The 17,500-nt window shown below is 42.9% G+C and overlaps 1 protein-coding gene and 1 long non-coding RNA gene across 8 annotated transcripts in view; one reads left to right on the forward strand and one right to left on the reverse strand.

Moving 5' to 3' along the window:
• LOC135099669 (uncharacterized) overlaps positions 1-17,500 on the forward strand; it is a 341,412-nt gene that overhangs the window by 118,678 nt on the left and 205,234 nt on the right. The window lies entirely within an intron of this gene.
• Positions 1-17,500, reverse strand: part of LOC135099608 (uncharacterized) — an 82,457-nt gene that overhangs the window by 44,519 nt on the left and 20,438 nt on the right. For 3 of the 5 annotated variants that reach the window (XM_064001997.1, XM_064002002.1, XM_064002020.1), the window contains exon 2: positions 646-2,023. In XM_064001997.1, the coding sequence (XP_063858067.1) occupies positions 646-1,842 (1,197 nt within the window). In that variant the 5' untranslated portion in view covers positions 1,843-2,023. The remainder of the gene's footprint in view (positions 1-645; positions 2,024-17,500) is intronic. The other 2 variants (XM_064002011.1, XM_064002005.1) reach the window with 1 other exon arrangement.

Raw genomic sequence — 17,500 nt, forward strand, 5'->3', positions numbered from 1 at the left:
AGATTCATTGATGGAAAGATCGATAAATAGATGGATAGATAAGTAGATAGATAGATATGCGGGTTGATTGATAGACTGATTGATAGATAGATAGATGGATACACAGATAGATAGACAGATAAATTGCTTAATTGATAGATTGACTGATAGATAAATTGATTGAATGATTGCACTGTGAAGAAGAGGAAATAAGATACATACCACAAGAGAGAGAGAGAGAGAGAGAGAGAGAGAGAGAGAGAGAGAGAGAGAGAGAGAGAGAGAGAGAGAGAGAGAGAGAGAGAGAGAGAATCTGATATCGTTGTCTGCACTTTCTATAATCCTTTCTTCCTCATCTCTCTAATAATTCTCCTTTTTTCTCAGTCTCTCTCCTCTACTTCTATCCCTATTCTCCTGCATTTCTCTTTTACCTTTCCTATCACTTCCACTGTAGCTCTTTTTCTCATTTATCTTTCATTCCCTTCCTTTATCTACCTTACCATACCAACTCAATCTCCACCACTCCTCTCTACCGCTTCCCCAATCCCTTCTCTCTCTTTATCTCCCTCTCACTCTCTTTCCTCTACTACCTTTCTCCTCTCTGCCTCAATCCCAACTGAATCATCACCACTTCTCCCTCAACATCACTTTCATTTCTTCACTTACCGTCACGTTAAACAGGTTGGGCGAGAGCTTGAGTGAGAGGCGATAGACAGGATTGCCCTCTCCCAGCGTCCAGTGTTTGCTTGTCTTCTCATCCACCTCTAGTCTCTCCAACACGTCCTCGTCCTTTGCCTCCCCCGCCTCCTTAGACTTCGAGGACGAGGAGGAGGAGGTATAGGAGTTGATGGTGTGCCTCTTCCTCTCGCTGATCGCCTTCAGTTCACTCTCCAAGAAGTTGACAGTCTTGGAAACTTTGGTTGTGGTTGGCGGCGGCAGGTCTTCCTTTGCACACTTTGGGCTAAATGGGTCAACTCCCTCTGCCTCCTTTTCATCTTCTTGCTTCTCATTTTCCTTAGCCTCTTTCTTCGTTTCCTTCTGTTCCTTTTCCTCTTCCTTTGTAATTTCCTTCATTTCCTCCTCCTTTTCCTTGGTTTTCTTCTGGTCTTCATGGCTGTGTTTGCTCGTCATCTCCATCTCCTCCTCCTCCTTCACTATCACTTCCTCCTGTCTCTGTTCCTTATCATCCTTCCTCTCCTCCTCTTCCTTCTTTTCCTCGTCCTCTTCCTCGTCCTCTTTCTGCTTTTGTGGCTCGACCTCCTTCAGGGAATCAGCAGCGGAAGCCCCCTCATCATTTCTTCGGCTGTTTTCCTCCACCATGTCATGAGCCATTTTCTCTTCCTCTATCTCACTCTCCCTCTTCAGCGTGTTTTCCAGTAGCTCGTCCCTGCGTTCGTTCTCCAGGTTTTCTATCTCGGTCTCATCACAATCACAACCTTGCACTTCTTTGGCTTCATTTTCGCTCCCCTTACGTTCTTTCACCTTCATCTCATGTGTATCTTTCTCCTCCATTTCCGTTTCATCATCTATCTTTTTCTCTTTCTCCTCCTCCTCCTCATCATCTTTGTCTTTCTTTTCCACTATGTTAAGCGTCACTACAACGACCTCAGATGACGACTCCTCCTCCTCCTCGTCATCCTCCTCCTCCTCCTCCATGTTAGAATCGTCACGAGAGTTCGCTGTTCCCTCCGCAGGCTCATTTGAAGGACTATCCTCCGAGGAGCCTAGCAGGGAGTTTCTTGGGGCTTTCTGATCCTCGTCGGACTCTGATGATGAAACACTGAGCCTCCCTGGGGGTGTAGAGGCTCCTCCCGCCCCCGCACTCCTCCCAGGGGCGCCTCCGGGACCTTGCACTTCACACATGTTTTTTTTTTTTTATCTCTGCTTCTTTTTATCAGTATCGCCTCATGTGTCACGCTTCGCTTTCCTCACACTTTTCTTTTGGTTTCATTCATGTGTTTGCTGTCTCCTTAATTCCTGTTTTCCATTTAGTTTATAGTTATTTCCTTTATTTATTTTTCTTCACATCTGCATGAAAGACCTGCTGTTTTTTTTTTTGTTTTTTTTTGTTTAATGGGAAGATGAAGAAATGATCGTAATTAATCTTTGTTCGTATTATTTTTCTTTCATTCTTTTCTATGTTTATGGTCGTGATGGTGTTTGTTCGTTCGTTTCAGTGGTGGTGGTGGTGGTGGTGGTGGTGGTGGTGGGTGAGAGAGAGGGAGAGAGGGAGAGGGAGAGGTGGCGGGGAGTTACTAAGCAGTGCGTGACCTACACACACTCGCATCATGGCCTTCCCTCCTTCCCCTCCCTCCTCTCACAGCCTGCGCTAATCCCTTATACTTACACATCCTCCCTCCATTCACTCCCTCTCTCTCCCTGCCTCTCTCACTCTCCCTCCCTTTAACATTCCTCCCCTCCTCCTTCATCACCACTCCCTCCCTTACTCCCTCTTGCTCTCTCCGTTTCTTTTACTATCCCTCCCCCTCTCCCTGCCTCTCACCATTCCTCTCTCACTCTCCCTTCATCGCATTTCAAATCACGTTTTGTCACCAGCTCGATAAATAAACGACACACACACACACACACACACACACACACACACACACACACACACACACACACACACACACACACAACATCTTAAAAGATTACGAAATGTTACGTTTTAGCACCCACCTAGTGTTCCTCCTCCTCCTCCTTCTCCTCCTCCTCCTCCTCCTCCTCCTCCTCCTCCTCCTCTTCCCCCTTCTTCCCTTACGCAAAACCCACCTCCAGTCCTCCCGTTTATCTTTTTCTTTCCGTCGAGGTCTTCCCATAGTTCACAAAACACACCTCAGCGCCTTCACTCCTTCCCTCCCTTCCCTCCCGCGTCCCTCCCTCCATTCTTCCGCTTACCTTACCGCGAATTACTGACTGACGTATTATGAAAGGTTGGGGAAGGTTACATGTGTGTGTGTCTGTGTGTGTGTGTGTGTGTGTGTGGGAGTAGGGTACGGATTTGTGCACGGCAAAACACACACACACACACACACACACACACACACACACACACACACACACACATTTTCAAATAGTACATTACAAAGAGAGAGAGAGAGAGAGAGAGAGAGAGAGAGAGAGAGAGAGAGAGAGAGAGAGAGAGAGAGAGAGAGAGAGAGAGAGAGAGAGAGAGAGAGAGTTCGAACTGGTGTCTCCACGTATCGCAGGCAAATGCTGAGTCACTCCGCCACCAGACATTTAAATATTATTCTGAATTACTCCAGTTCTCTCTTGTAAGTTCTTCTCCTACTGGTCATCCCCACTATTTCTCAACCGGATTTAGGATTCTCCTTTGATATGCTACTCTTCCTCCACTTTCTCCCCCACGTCTTTTTTCTCCTTATGAATGTTCTCGTTCAACAAATTTTCCTTCTCCTCCTCTTATTACTACTACTACTACTACTACTGCTACTGCTACTACTACTACTGCCATCTCTGTTTTATTCTTATGTCTGTTAAGCCTCTTACTTTAGTACAAATTAGTGTTATTTATCTTACACACTCTCGTAAAGGCCAAGAAATGCGCTGCTCTTTGTTCTTTCATATTCTTTCCTGTCTCCTCCTCCTCCTCCTCCTCCTCCTCCTCCTCCTCCTCCTCCTCCTCCTCCTCCTCCTCCTCCTCCTCCTCCTCCTTCTCCTCCAATTACTCTCTTATATGGTATGAAATGATGCAATCTCTCTCTCTCTCTCTCTCTCTCTCTCTCTCTCTCTCTCTCTCTCTCTCTCTCTCTCTCTCTCTCTCTCTCTCTCTCTCTCTCTCTCTCTCTCTCAGACTGACATAACCTCCTCCTCCCTTTTCTCTCCCTTCCCTTCCCCAAAACTTTTGTATCCAGTTTCGTTGCAGCTGTTTCCTCCTTTCACTGTTCCTTCTTCTCCTTCTTCTACTTCCTTCTCTTTTTATTCCCTCACGCTCTCCTTCCCTCCTTCCCTCCTTCCCTTCCCTCCCTCCGCCACGCCCCCTTCCTTTAAAGAGATGTTGTGTAACCGTGTCAACGTTCCCACGACAACGTTCTCTTAACTTGAACGTTTCTTTGGTTGGTAAATAGGAACGTTTTTTTTTCTCTTTCCTCGTTTGTGTGTGCGTGTTTTTTCTCTCTCCTTATTATAGTTATCTGTTCACTTTTACTTTCCTGTATTAGTCTTTGTGGTTTGTTGGCGCGTGTGTGTGTGTGTGTGTGTGTGTGTGTGTGTGTGTGTGTGTGTGTGTGTGTGTGTGTGAGAGAGAGAGAGAGAGAGAGAGAGAGAGAGACCTGTTAAATCTCTCTCTCTCTCTCTCTCTCTCTCTCTCTCTCTCTCTCTCTCTCTCTCTCTCTCTCTCTCTCTCTCTCATCTGTGTTTACCGTCAACTGAAAATCTTGGATTCTCGTTTCTCTGTTTGCAGCAAAACTCGCGTTTCTCTTCAGATTATTACTATTATTAGTAGTAGTACTAGTAGTAGTAGTAGTGGTAGTAGTAGCAGTAGTAGTAGTCGTAGTAGTACTAGTAGTAGTAGTAGTAGTAGTAGTAGTAGTAGTAGTAGTAGTAGTAATAGTAGTAGTAGTAGTAGTAGTATCATTCAATTATTATTTTTATTATTATTATTATTATTATTATTGTTATTATTATTATTATTATTATTATTATTATTATTATTATTATTATTATTACTACTACTACTACTACTACTACTACTACTATTGCTACTACTATCGCTATTTTCTTATAACATGATTCTCCTTTTCGTTTCCTATTTTTCTTCCTTTCCGGTCTCCTCCTCTCCTTCCATCACTTATTTGTCCATCTCTCCATCCCATGCCACTCTCCGCGCCTCCTTTCTCCTCCACCTCTCATCTCCCTCCTTCTCCTTTCTCCTCCACCTCTCATCTCCCTCCTCTTCCTCCTCTCCTCCTCCCCCTCTTCCTCCACGCTTCAGCCTCTCCTCCAACTTTCTCCACTCTCCGACATCACGATCTCCCTCCTCATCACTATCACCTCCTCCTCCTCTTCCTCCTCCTCCTCCTCCTCCTCCTCCTCCTCTTCCTCCTCCTCCTCCTCCTCCTCTTCCTCCTCCTCCTTTGCCGCTGTTTGCTTCCTCAAAATACATACGTTTCTCATCTCCACCGGCTCCAGAATCTCTCTCTCTCTCTCTCTCTCTCTCTCTCTCTCTCTCTCTCTCTCTCTCTCTCTCTCTCTCTGCTAAAGTTTCATTCGTCCTGTGGCGCGTTTTTGCCCAGCTGGCCACATCTGGGGACTGTTGCTGGAGGGTCGCCGTGCAAACCCTTCAGGAGGTGCCTCTGTGCCCCTAAACAATCTCCCTTGCCGATGGTTGCCTCCTGCTACTCAGGGTTGGTTCACTGGTGTGCCTCATTGTTTTGTGATTGAGCGGTGTGGCACAAGTTAGGATGCTTTATTTGTTATTATATTTTTACCTGTAAGGGTCGTATGAAGTGTAAATATAAAGTAGGGTGTAGCTTTAGTACCGAATGTTTTATTTGTATTTTATCGATTTGTTTATTCTTTTGTTTAGTTTACGTTAGTTTAGCTTTATGTATTTATAATGGTTGTTTTAAAGAATAAGTATGGAAGTCAAGAATCGCTTTAGTGTCTTCTGTTACTTTACTGTTCCCAAGTGTTTCGTTCAAGGCCAGTTTTTTTTTATTTTATTATTATTTTTTTTTATCATTACGTTCACACCAAGCACGTTCGTGTGCTATTTCAAGGACGGCATCCCGGATCTGTTCTTGTTTACGTGTTGCTTTTTTTTTTATTAATTTTATTATTTCCTTTTAGTGTTCTACCTCCGGGATACGTATTTTGTCTAGCCTTCACCTCTAACTTTTTTTTTATTCATCTATTTATTTATTTTTTTTTTTTCCACTTTCCAAACTCTGATTTTTGTAGTAATTTTGGAATATTTCCGAAGCTCTGATTTTTTTAAATATTTTTTTATTATCTATTGTGATACATTTCATGAGCAAAGACATCACGCACACACACACACACACACACACACACACACACACACACACACACACACACACACACACACACACACACACACACACACACACACACACACACACACACTCCTTCATTCATATCACATCTGGAATTTAATTGAAAACTTCTTGTTCGGTCAAGTTCTATCTGGTATGAAAGTATAATCTAGTCTCTCTCTCTCTCTCTCTCTCTCTCTCTCTCTCTCTCTCTCTCTCTCTCTCTCTCTCTCTCTCTCTCTCTCTCTCTCTCTCTCTCTCTCTCTCTCTCCTTATAATCACCCTTTCTTCGTCGTTTCATTTCCTGCCTACTTCCTCTTTCTTCCTAATCCTCTCCCTCATTACTTTCCTCTTTCGTGTCCTATCAGTCCTAATCCTTCCTTCATCCATTCATTCATCCAGTCATTCATTACCTTCATCCGTCTCTCTCTCTCTCTCTCTCTCTCTCTCTCTCTCTCTCTCTCTCTCTCTCTCTCTCTCTCTCTCTCTCTCTCTCTCTCTCTCTCTCTCTCTCTCTCTCTCTCTCTCTCTCCAGTAACTTAAAAACCACATTACAGTCAAGCAACGGGTGACGAAAACAAGGCTACCAGACAAAATGCGGACGGCACCTTCACTCACTCAATGAACAATAACTCGCACTGCAAATACCAAACGAAATAGAGGCCATGTGGTGGGGAGGGAAAGGAGCTGCACACGTCAGTAACGGGACGCCTCGCCCAACACTGGGGAGGAAAGGCAGCAAATGAAGAGTAAAGAGTGTTACGTTTCACAAATAGTTGGTCATTGGTGGGAACAGTGACGTCATGTGTTGTATGTAGTTTGTTGTTATTGTTTGTTTGATGTTGTTGTTTATATTACTATTTGTTGTTGTTGTTGTTGTTGTTGTTGTTTTTATTATTATTATTATTATTATTATTATTATTATTATATTATTATTATTATTATTATTATTATTATTATTACTATTATTATTGTTATTGCTATTATTATTATTGGTGTATTTTTTTCGGATACTTGTACTTATTTTTCGTTTTTGCTCATATTTATTAGAATTTTTACAGTTTCTCAAGTGTAACATTTTCCATCACTAATTCCATCTAGGAGACGTTATATATTTTTCTTTAAATAATAGTTTAAGACAGCTATTACTTCAAACATGAAATACCCTTGTAAACTCCTAAATCTTTCACTTAAACTTGTTAAAATTAGTTGAGATGGGAAGCCGAAACGTTTGAGAATGCGGTCCTAAGTCTTCATCCATTCTTGACCCTTTGACCGATGTGAATTCTACTTGGTAAATAAATTGTTGAGTTTTAGGTTTAGAGTAACAATTCCAAGACGCCTAACTTTACAATTTCAAGACACCACAGACAGCAACAGATGACAGAGTAGTGTAGTTCAAGTCTTCTAATGTATGTTCTTTTATTATGGATCCCCAGAATTGTATAAGGATATTCAAATGAAGCAACAACAACAAATACGTCATTCACAGCCGTTTCCGTGAGCACCGAGCTTCATATTACCAAAACCTTTATTTACTTAGCAAGACACAGGAGTACGCAGATTTTCAGTGGGACTTTTCTCTTTTCCACGTCTTTTTGTTCGCCTTGGCCAGAATCCCTCTTATATAACAAAAAAAAAAGAACGAACAGCCACGTATCTTAACAAAATAAAGGCTTTAGTCGGAACACAAAGTCAATACACATAAAGAAGAAAATAAAACATGAATACTTAATCAGAGCGAGCGGGAGCATCAGTCAGAATCAGCCAGTGTAAGTTACCTCAGAGTGTTATACCAAGTTCGCGTATCCTGAGGTGGAGAAATTAGCCACGCCAGACCTCACATGACAGAGCAGGGCAGAATTGTGGGATTAAATATTATCTCATTACCGCGATTACCAGGGACGTGAAAAAAGAGGTGACCGCTGTGTTGCTGCTTGTCAGGCGCAGGTATGAGGTGCAAGTATTAAAGGTGATCATCTCTGAGTCTCTTTACACAGGTAGGGAATGCATAGAGGAACAACAAGCAGCAATAAAGACTTGTTGGGTCCATACAAAGCTGTGTGAATAAGTGAATAGGTTCCGTAGGGCTTTGTGTTTCTCTCTCTCTCTCTCTCTCTCTCTCTCTCTCTCTCTCTCTCTCTCTCTCTCTCTCTCTCTCTCTCTCTCTCTCTCTCTCTCTCAACGACGCCTTTTCCTTCTGATTCTTTTCTTCAAACGCAACAAAAAATGCAGCTTAGAAGTACAGAGAGAGAGAGAGAGAGAGAGAGAGAGAGAGAGAGAGAGAGAGAGAGAGAGAGAGAGAGAGAGAGAGAGAGAGAGAGAGTTATTTCATCGGTATTTCTCTTCGTGTTGCAACTGGTCCATCAGATATTTCCTAGTGTTATATTTTCTCACCCACTTAAATATCTCTCTCTCTCTCTCTCTCTCTCTCTCTCTCTCTCTCTCTCTCTCTCTCTCTCTCTCTCTCTCTCTCTCTTCTCCTATTCCCTTCTTACTTCGCCTTTCATTCCTATTCCTTTCCTCGTTCCATTCGTCTTATTCTATCAATCCTTCATTCCTTCCTTCGTTCATTCATTTCATCCATGCTTCTTTCTTTCCTTCTTTCTTTTATTCATTTACTTCATCCCTCCTTTCATCTCTGTCATTTACTGCTCCATTTCTCTCTTTCATTCTCTTCCTCCTCTCTCTCTCTCATTCTTTCCCACGAACAAGACAAGACAAGAGTGTAAGTTACAGTGATTCATAAGATCCTGAGTAGGTACGTAAATCTGAAGGAGTCCATTACTCACCGCCTCTCACCACCACGGCCAATAATATTCATGTTTATCATTCGTCAAGCTTGTTTACTCATTCTTCCCCTGCCCGAGTGACTCATGAGCGTTGGATGAGCCTTTCAGGAGGTCACTTCACTTATTTGTGGTGACATGAATAAAATGAGTAAGTGGTGAGGTGTGTTAGTCATATCCTGGGAGAGTCTTTGTTGTGGTGTTTTTTTTTTATTTTTGTTTGTCTGTTTGTTTGTTTGTTTGTTTTGTTTTGTTAGTTTGTTAACATTGAAGTGTTTCCAGTTTATTCCTGTTGTGCTTTCTCTCTCTCTCTCTCTCTCTCTCTCTCTCTCTCTCTCTCTCTCTCTCTCTCTCTCTCTCTACCCCTTGCCCTTTCACTTCTTTCTTTCTCTTTCTTATGTACTTGTTATTTTTTTTCCCACCCATTTCCATTTCTTCTGTGTTCTTTTTGGTATGCGTATTAGACTCTCTCTCTCTCTCTCTCTCTCTCTCTCTCTCTCTCTCTCTCTCTCTCTCTCTCTCTCTCTCTCTCTCTCTCTCTCTCTCTCTCTCTCTCTCTCACTATTTACTGCATATTGTTCAAAGCTTCCTATCCCTTCCTCCTCCTCCTCCTCCTCCTCCTCCTCCTCCTCCTCCTCCTCCTCCCACTCACCCATTTAAGGTCCTTCAGCAATCACTAAATGGCTCTATTCTATTCTCTCCTTTCCCTTTCCCTCTTCTTATTCATCTCCCTTCCATCCACTCTCATCTCTTTATTTTCCCTGCTTCGTTACTCCTCTTCTCCTCCTCCTCTTCTTTCCTTTTCTCTTTCCTGTGTAATTGTGCGTTTCTCCCCACTCTTTTATTATGTTCTTTTTTTTTTTTTACTCCTCCTCCTCCTCCTCCTCCTCCTCCTCCTCCTCCTCCTCCTCCTCCTCCTCCTCCTCTTCCTCAAGCATAGCCACAGAAAACTATTTAGGCCAGAGAGGGAATGGCGACTGCACTCTCTCTCTCTCTCTCTCTCTCTCTCTCTCTCTCTCTCTCTCTCTCTCTCTCTCTCTCTCTCTCTCTCTCTCTCTCTCCCCATAAATTTTCATTCTGCATTTCAACGCTGTAATTCTCTCCTTCAAGTGAATGTGTCTATTGAGATGATAAATAGACGATTTGTCTCTCTCTCTCTCTCTCTCTCTCTCTCTCTCTCTCTCTCTCTCTCTCTCTCTCTCTCTCTCTCTCTCTCTCTCTCTCTCTCTCTCCTGTATCAATTACCATTAATGTCATATATATATTTTTTCTCTCCTAATCTCATTCTATATCCCTCCTCTCCCTCTCTCCTTCCTTCTCTCTCTCTCTCTCTCTCTCTCTCTCTCTCTCTCTCTCTCTCTCTCTCTCTCTCTCTCTCTCTCTCTCTCTCTCTCTCTCTCTCTCTCTCTCATCCTCCTCCTTCTGTTCTCCCTTCCATGTTGTTTCCCGGGCAGCCTTGCAGGAATCTAGTATGCAAATCCGTCTAATATTAGTTGTTTGAGCGCCCATCCCCTTGTTAAGTCAGTCTCTCTCTCTCTCTCTCTCTCTCTCTCTCTCTCTCTCTCTCTCTCTCTCTCTCTCTCTCTCTCTCACGATATTTCAGATTCTACGCAACTTTTTCTTGGTTTTCTTTTTATTATTTTATTATTCTATTATTATTTTATTCAGATACTTTATTCAAACTTATTGTTACTTAAACGTAAACATAAATAACTGGAATCTAAATATAACTAAGAAGAGAAAAAAACAAATAAACGGCAAATGTATATGTATTTGTGTAATGTATGTATGTTTATTGTATTTTTAAGAGTTGCCTTCAGTTTTGGAGTAATTAAGAATGAAAGCGTTATCATTTTGTTATATTTTCTTGTTCTTTTTCACTTTAATCTGTTTCTGATAACTCTGGTCGTTGTATCTCTCTCTCTCTCTCTCTCTCTCTCTCTCTCTCTCTCTCTCTCTCTCTCTCTCTCTCTCTCTCTCTCTGGACGTCGGATGTATCATATATATTACAATTTCCTCTTCCTCGCTGTTACTTCTTTCCTCCTTCCTTTGATATTTTTCTTCTCTTCTTCATTCCTTTTACCAATCCATCTTCTCTCGTACGTGACCTCATTATTTATTTTTTTTCGTTTCTTTTCTTTGTTATCCAGTCATCATCTTATCTGACCTTGTTTTCTTCCTTCCTTTTCCATTTTCTTTCCTTGTCTTTCCTTCTTTCTTTCTGTCCTTTTTTCTTTTCCTTCCTCTCCTTATTTCCTACATTCCTATCTATCTCCCTCCCTCCTTTCCCTTCCCTTCCCTTTGCTTCACCACATGTTTATTCAATGAGTTTGCGCTTCCTTGATAAATATTAAACTGGTTCAACGATTAGATGAAGAATTCTTTAATATGATACAGAACATTATTGCGCATTAATGTGTGTGTGTGTGTGTGTGTGTGTGTGTGTGTGTGTTAAGAGAGGATCGCGTAGCTTTTCCTCTTACTGTTGTTCTTCGTTCATCGTTATTTCTTTGTGTGAGTGTAAGAGTAACGCGGAATGGTGTGGAATTAGTGGTAATGCCAATGATAGTGATGATGATATTGATGGTAGTGGTGGTGGTGGTGGTGGTGGTGGTGGTGGTGAATGGTGGTGGTGGTTGTGGTGGTGGTAGTAGTAGTAGTAGTAGTAGCAGTAGTAGTAGTAGTAGTAAATGAATAATTAATGAAAAGAAGAACAAGAACAAGAAGAAAAAGAAAAGAACAAGAACAAGAAGAAAGGAAAAAAGTATAACAAAAACAAGGAAACAAGAACAAAACATGAAGAAAGGAAAAAAACAAAGAAAGTTTGTTGCTTTGGTTTGCACTGGATCAGCCATGAGAGAGAGAGAGAGAGAGAGAGAGAGAGAGAGAGAGAGAGAGAGAGAGAGAGAGAGAGAGAGAGAGAGAGAGAGAGAGAGATGGATTCGGTGCCAAATGCTTCTTCCTGTCTACTCCGCTATCAAGTTTCACCCTTTTTTTCACTACATGTCTTTCTCCCTTCGTTTCCTTTTTCCTCTCTTCCCTTCTTTCCGTCTTCCTCTCCTTCCTTTCTATTCTTCTCATCGTCTGTCCTTTCTGTCTTTTTTTCGTCTCCTTTTTTCCTTTATTTCTTTCCGTGTCATTTTCTGTACCATCTGTTTTCTTTCGTATCTCTTCTTCATTTCTTTATTTCCTTCCTTTCCTCTCCATCTTTGCCTTCTTTTTTTCCTTCTTTTCCTCCCTTCTCTCCGCTGTACTTTTTCCCCTACTTTATCATTCTTTTCTCTTCATTACTTCCGTCCACACTGCTTTTTTCTTAATTTCCTAGTTGGAAAACTCTCTCTCTCTCTCTCTCTCTCTCTCTCTCTCTCTCTCTCTCTCTCTCTCTCTCTCTCTCTCTCTCTCTGGAATATTTTGAGCTGAAACGTGATTCTGATGCGTAGGACTTTATATAACGACACCAAATAAATAAATAAATAAATAAATAAATAACACGAAGCCGAAACACGCAATGAAAATAAATAGGGAAACGGTCTAAATTCTACTACTACTACTACTACTACTACTACTACTACTATCGTGAATTTCAGTCCCAAATACGAGTTATTTCATTTTTTCTTCCCCCTGGTTGCCTTAATCGTGACCAGCGGCGGTGTGTCGGTCTGCGTGTGTGTGTGTGTGTGTTGGTGTGGCGGTCGAGGGAGGGCGGCACGGTGCGGCACGGAAGGTGGTTGGCTGGTCGCTTGGTCGGTGAAAGGAGCGTGTCTGACCTGCCATCACCACCACCACCACCACCACCACCACCACCACCACAGTTACGAGCCACTGTTCTCCGGTCACCGTTGTTCAGTACTGTTTTATCTCATTTCATTCATTTATTTTCTTACATCAAGGGAAAATATTTAATGTTTATCTGTTTATGAACTTATTTTACTTCCTAGTTTTGTTATTCTATGTTATCTTCTTTGATTTTATTCATTCTTTTTATTTTCTTTGCTGAGCGCTGTCACCATCATCACTACTGTTCACTATTATCATCACACTCACTCACGTAACCACTACTATTAATCACTATCGCGACTCTTCCCTTACACCAATCATGTTCACTCATTTCATCACTACCACTGCCAGAGCTCACTGCAGTCAACGCTACAAATCGTCACCGTCACTACTATGCACCACTAGCGTCATCATTACTCATTCTCATTGTCACCACTACCCATTGTCATTACTCACCACCACCACCACCAGCAACAACAACAGCAACAACAACAACAACAACGCTATTATCCTCCTACGACCTCTTTCACCATTTCCTCCGCATATCAACACTAACACTTGCATAATCACAAACACTCACTTCCGATTGCAACAACAACAACAACAATAACAACGATATAGTACCACCAATATCACTACAGTTACTATTACTACTACTACTACTACTACTACTACTACTACTATCACTTCCTCCACTACCAAAAACAATAACAAATACAATAAACAAACAGCAGTAACAGGAGTACTTCTATAGTTGCTAAGCCCTTTTCGTCAGGCACTGCTATCGCCTTCAGTAACAGCTGTGAGATGGAACCAAGACACATGACACAAGATACATGAAGAAAACACGAGCAACATCAATGATACAGTGATACCTTGCTAACTACACACTTATTTATTCGCTTTTGTATCTTTCGTGTATTATTTTCTTCGTCTGTTTATTATATCCCCTTTTTTTTATTTAATTACTTTTCTTAGCTTAATATTTCTTTCTCCTATTTTTTTTTCATATTAACTTCTTCCTTCTTTCCTTCCTTCCTTTATTCATTCATTCATCTATTCATCCTTTCATTCCAGTCAAAATCTTCCTTTCTGTCATCTAATCCTCTCTCTCTCTCTCTCTCTCTCTCTCTCTCTCTCTCTCTCTCTCTCTCTCTCTCTCTCTCTCTCTCTCTCTCTCTCTCTCTCTCTCTCTCTCTCTCTCATTTCCATCTATCCTCTTTCTTGATCCTCTCCATCTTTTGTCCTAATCCTTTGCTACCTTCCTCACATTCCCGCTCCATTTCTTCCTAATACTCTCCATTTAGTTCTTATTCTCTTGCCTTTCCTTCTTCCCTTCTTTTATTTTCCATCCTTTCTTTTTTTTACTCCTTCAGTGCTGTTTTCCTTCTCAGTACATCAATACTTCTCCTCCTCCCCCTCCTCCTCCTCCTTCGCCTCCTCCTCCTTCGTCTCCTCCTTCTACGCACAGGTGTCACAATGTTTACTTCCTCGTTATTATTCTTATCTCCTTCCCCTTCCTTGTTCGTTATCTCGTCGGCGTCTAAAAAGAGGAATTGAGTTTGACACCTGTATTTTTTTTTTTTGTTATGTCTCTTATCAGTGCAGTTGACATGGAGCGGTGACACGAGAGAGAGAGAGAGAGAGAGAGAGAGAGAGAGAGAGAGAGAGAGAGAGAGAGAGAGAGAGAGAGAGAGAGAGAGAGAGAGAGGAGGGAAGGACTCAGGAGTAGGAAGCTCTGAACCACTTCCTCATCTCTTGTCTGACCTGGCGGTTCCACTTCACTATTTCACCACCACGGTCACCACCACCACCACCATCATCATCATCATCACCACTGTCACTACCACTGTTGTTGCTACTGCCGCTCTTAGTACTGCTATCTTCACCACCATAGCAACCATCACTGTTTACACTTCTCTGTGATCACCATCTTTGTTTATCTTCATCGTTGTCATCACCATCACCCTTGTCATCATCACTACTGTCACTGTTTTTACATCTAGTATTACCGTGTCCAATTTTCAGATTTTTTATTTTTATTTAACCTATCACCATTTTTGTCATTATTATCACTGGCATCACTGTTGCTGTTACCGTTGTCATCACTATCACCACCATCATCACTGTCTTTCCCATCACCACTGTTACCATTATCACTGTCTTCGCCACTACCACCACCACCACCACCACTGTTCACTTCCAAGTTATATAAACAAAATTCATCTCAGCCTCGTCTTCCCCCCCTCTTTCTTCCCTTTTCTTGCTTATTCTTCTTCCTCTTCCTTTTGTTTATTTCCCTCGTTTTCCTCCTCGTTTTCCTCCACCTAGAAGGGTCACACGTTTCTACCACAGAAATAAACACTGCACACACACACACACGCGCACACACACACACACACACACACACACACACACACACACACACACACACACACACACACACACACACACACACACTGACATCACACACACCACTTCAATGCACCTTCATCACCACCACCACCACCATCACCACCACCACACTTGAACACGTCACTGTATTTCGACCAACACTTGCACTGCACCACCACCTGCACCACCACCTCCACCACCACCTCCACCACCACCACCACTGCACTACTTTCCGTCAGTACACTTTCTGGTGCACGCCTCGATTGTCAACTGGAGCTCTGGGGGACCAAGTAAGAGGGAGGAAACAGAGAGAGAGAGGGAGAGAGGGAGGAAAAAAAAAAGAATAAAGGAGGGGAAAAAAGCAGACCAGCTGACTCAACCCCGCTGCCTCACGGTCCACTGTGACTCAGACCTTCAGTCGCAGTGGTGGGAAAAAAAAAATGTGGTTGGTTGGAAGAGGAGGAGGAGAAGGAGGAGGAGGAGGAGGAGGACTGTACCAAAACATCCACACAACCACACACTCCACGTAACACTGACTTCCTGCTCTTCCTCCTCCTCCTTCTCCTCCTCCTCCTCCCTCCTCCTCTCCCCCACTCCTCCCCTCCCCTCTGTAGTCATCACTCCCACCTACCACTACTATCTCTTCCTCCTCCTCCTCCTCCTCCTCCTCCTCCTCCTCTTCCTCCTCCGCCGCCTTTTCCTCCTAACCTTATCACTTCCCCACACTACATTCCCTTGCATACGTACTCTCCCCTCCCCCTCCTCTCTCTCTCTCTCTCTCTCTCTCTCTCTCTCTCTCTCTCTCTCTCTCTCTCTCTCTCTCTCTCTCTCTCTCTCTACACATGTTCCGCTAACCCGGTTTTCAGTTCGTTTTTCACTCCTCTCTCCCCTTCCTTCTTTCTCTCTTTATTCCCTTTCCTTACACAGCTCCTCTCTTTTCCTTCCTCTTCCCCTATCCTCTCCTCCGCCACTCCCTTTTACCCGCGCCTTCTTTACCCTACTTCCTGCCACACACACACACACACACACACACACACACACACACACACACACACACACACACACACACACACACACACACACACACTCTCTCTCTCTCTCTCTCTCTCTCTCTCTCTCTCTCTCTCTCTCTCTCTCTCTCTCTCTCTCTCTCTCTCTCTCTCTCTCTCTCTCTCTCTCATTAACAACGTGTAGTCGATTTGCATAATCTCTCCTCACGCACCTTCATTTTGTTTGCGTGATTGTTTGTTTGTTTGTGTGTTTTTATGCAAGGTCATGTGTTGTTGTGTTGTGTTAGTCGTACGTGATCGCTGTGTCTGTTTGTCCGTTCATTTTCTTTTTTTTTTTTAATACTTGTTTGTTTTCATGGAGGTTCACGTTATTATGTGGTGTTAGTCATGTGTAATTCTCTCTCTCTCTCTCTCTCTCTCTCTCTCTCTCTCTCTCTCTCTCTCTCTCTCTCTCTCTCTCTCTCTCTCTCTCTCTCTCTCTCTCTCTCTCAGGTGTGTCTCTTCCTACCTCCTCCTCCCTTAAGCAGACCTACAGGTGGGCACGCTGCTAATTACTCTTTTAATCAAGGTGTGTAGGTGCGAGGCAGAGGTGGCTGTGACCTACATCAGAATACCTGCTCTCTCTCTCTCTCTCTCTCTCTCTCTCTCTCTCTCTCTCTCTCTCTCTCTCTCTCTCTCTCTCTCTCTCTCTCTCTCTCTCTCACGAATGTGCACAGGGAACCAGGTCAAGTTGGGAAATTAAATATAATGCACCATCTCTCTTTCTCTCTCTTTAAATTTTTGGTTGGTTCATTATTGTATCATCGTCTGGTGGTGCTAATGTATGTTATGTATTTTTTGTGTGTCTGTATAGAGTTATGTATCCACTGTAATGAAATACGTAATATTCAGTGTGGTATAAAGCTCTTGCATTGTGTTGTTGGTATTTCCCAGCCTTCCTCCGTCTGCCTGTTTGTCTCTGCTTTCTTACACTCTTCTCTCTCTCTCTCTCTCTCTCTCTCTCTCTCTCTCTCTCTCTCTCTCTCTCTCTCTCTCTCTCTCTCTCTCTCTCAGTCCTCCTCTCCTTGTTTTCATATCCTCCCCCTAAACCTTCCTCTCTTTCTTTCTTTTTTTCTTTTAATTCTATCGTGACCATCTTCCTCATGCATCTATTCTTCCCTCTGTCCACCATCTTTTATTCACTGCTTCATTCGTTCCCATGCTTGTTTTCATTCACTGTTATTCACCGTAGTTCCATCTGCCCCTTTTCCTTCCTTTCCCTCTCTCTTTTAACCCGCCTCTGTTACCCCGTTCTTCCTTTCCACAAATCCTTCCTCTCTCCCTCTATTTCCTCTCTCCTTCCTTTCCGTCCATTTCCAACCTCTCTCTTACTCTCTCATTCCCTTCCCTAGCCTCCTATTCTTTCCTCTCTCCCTCTCCCTCCTCATCCATGCCCACCCTCTCTTACTCTCCTTCCTTTGCCCCACCCTCTCATGTCCTTCCTCTCTCCTTCTCAGTCCTCCCCCATCCACTTCTTCCCCTGCCTGCCTCCCTC

This window comes from Scylla paramamosain, chromosome 4 (genome assembly GCF_035594125.1).
Source record: "Scylla paramamosain isolate STU-SP2022 chromosome 4, ASM3559412v1, whole genome shotgun sequence".
In the NCBI taxonomy this organism is placed as follows: Eukaryota; Metazoa; Arthropoda; class Malacostraca; order Decapoda; family Portunidae; genus Scylla; species Scylla paramamosain.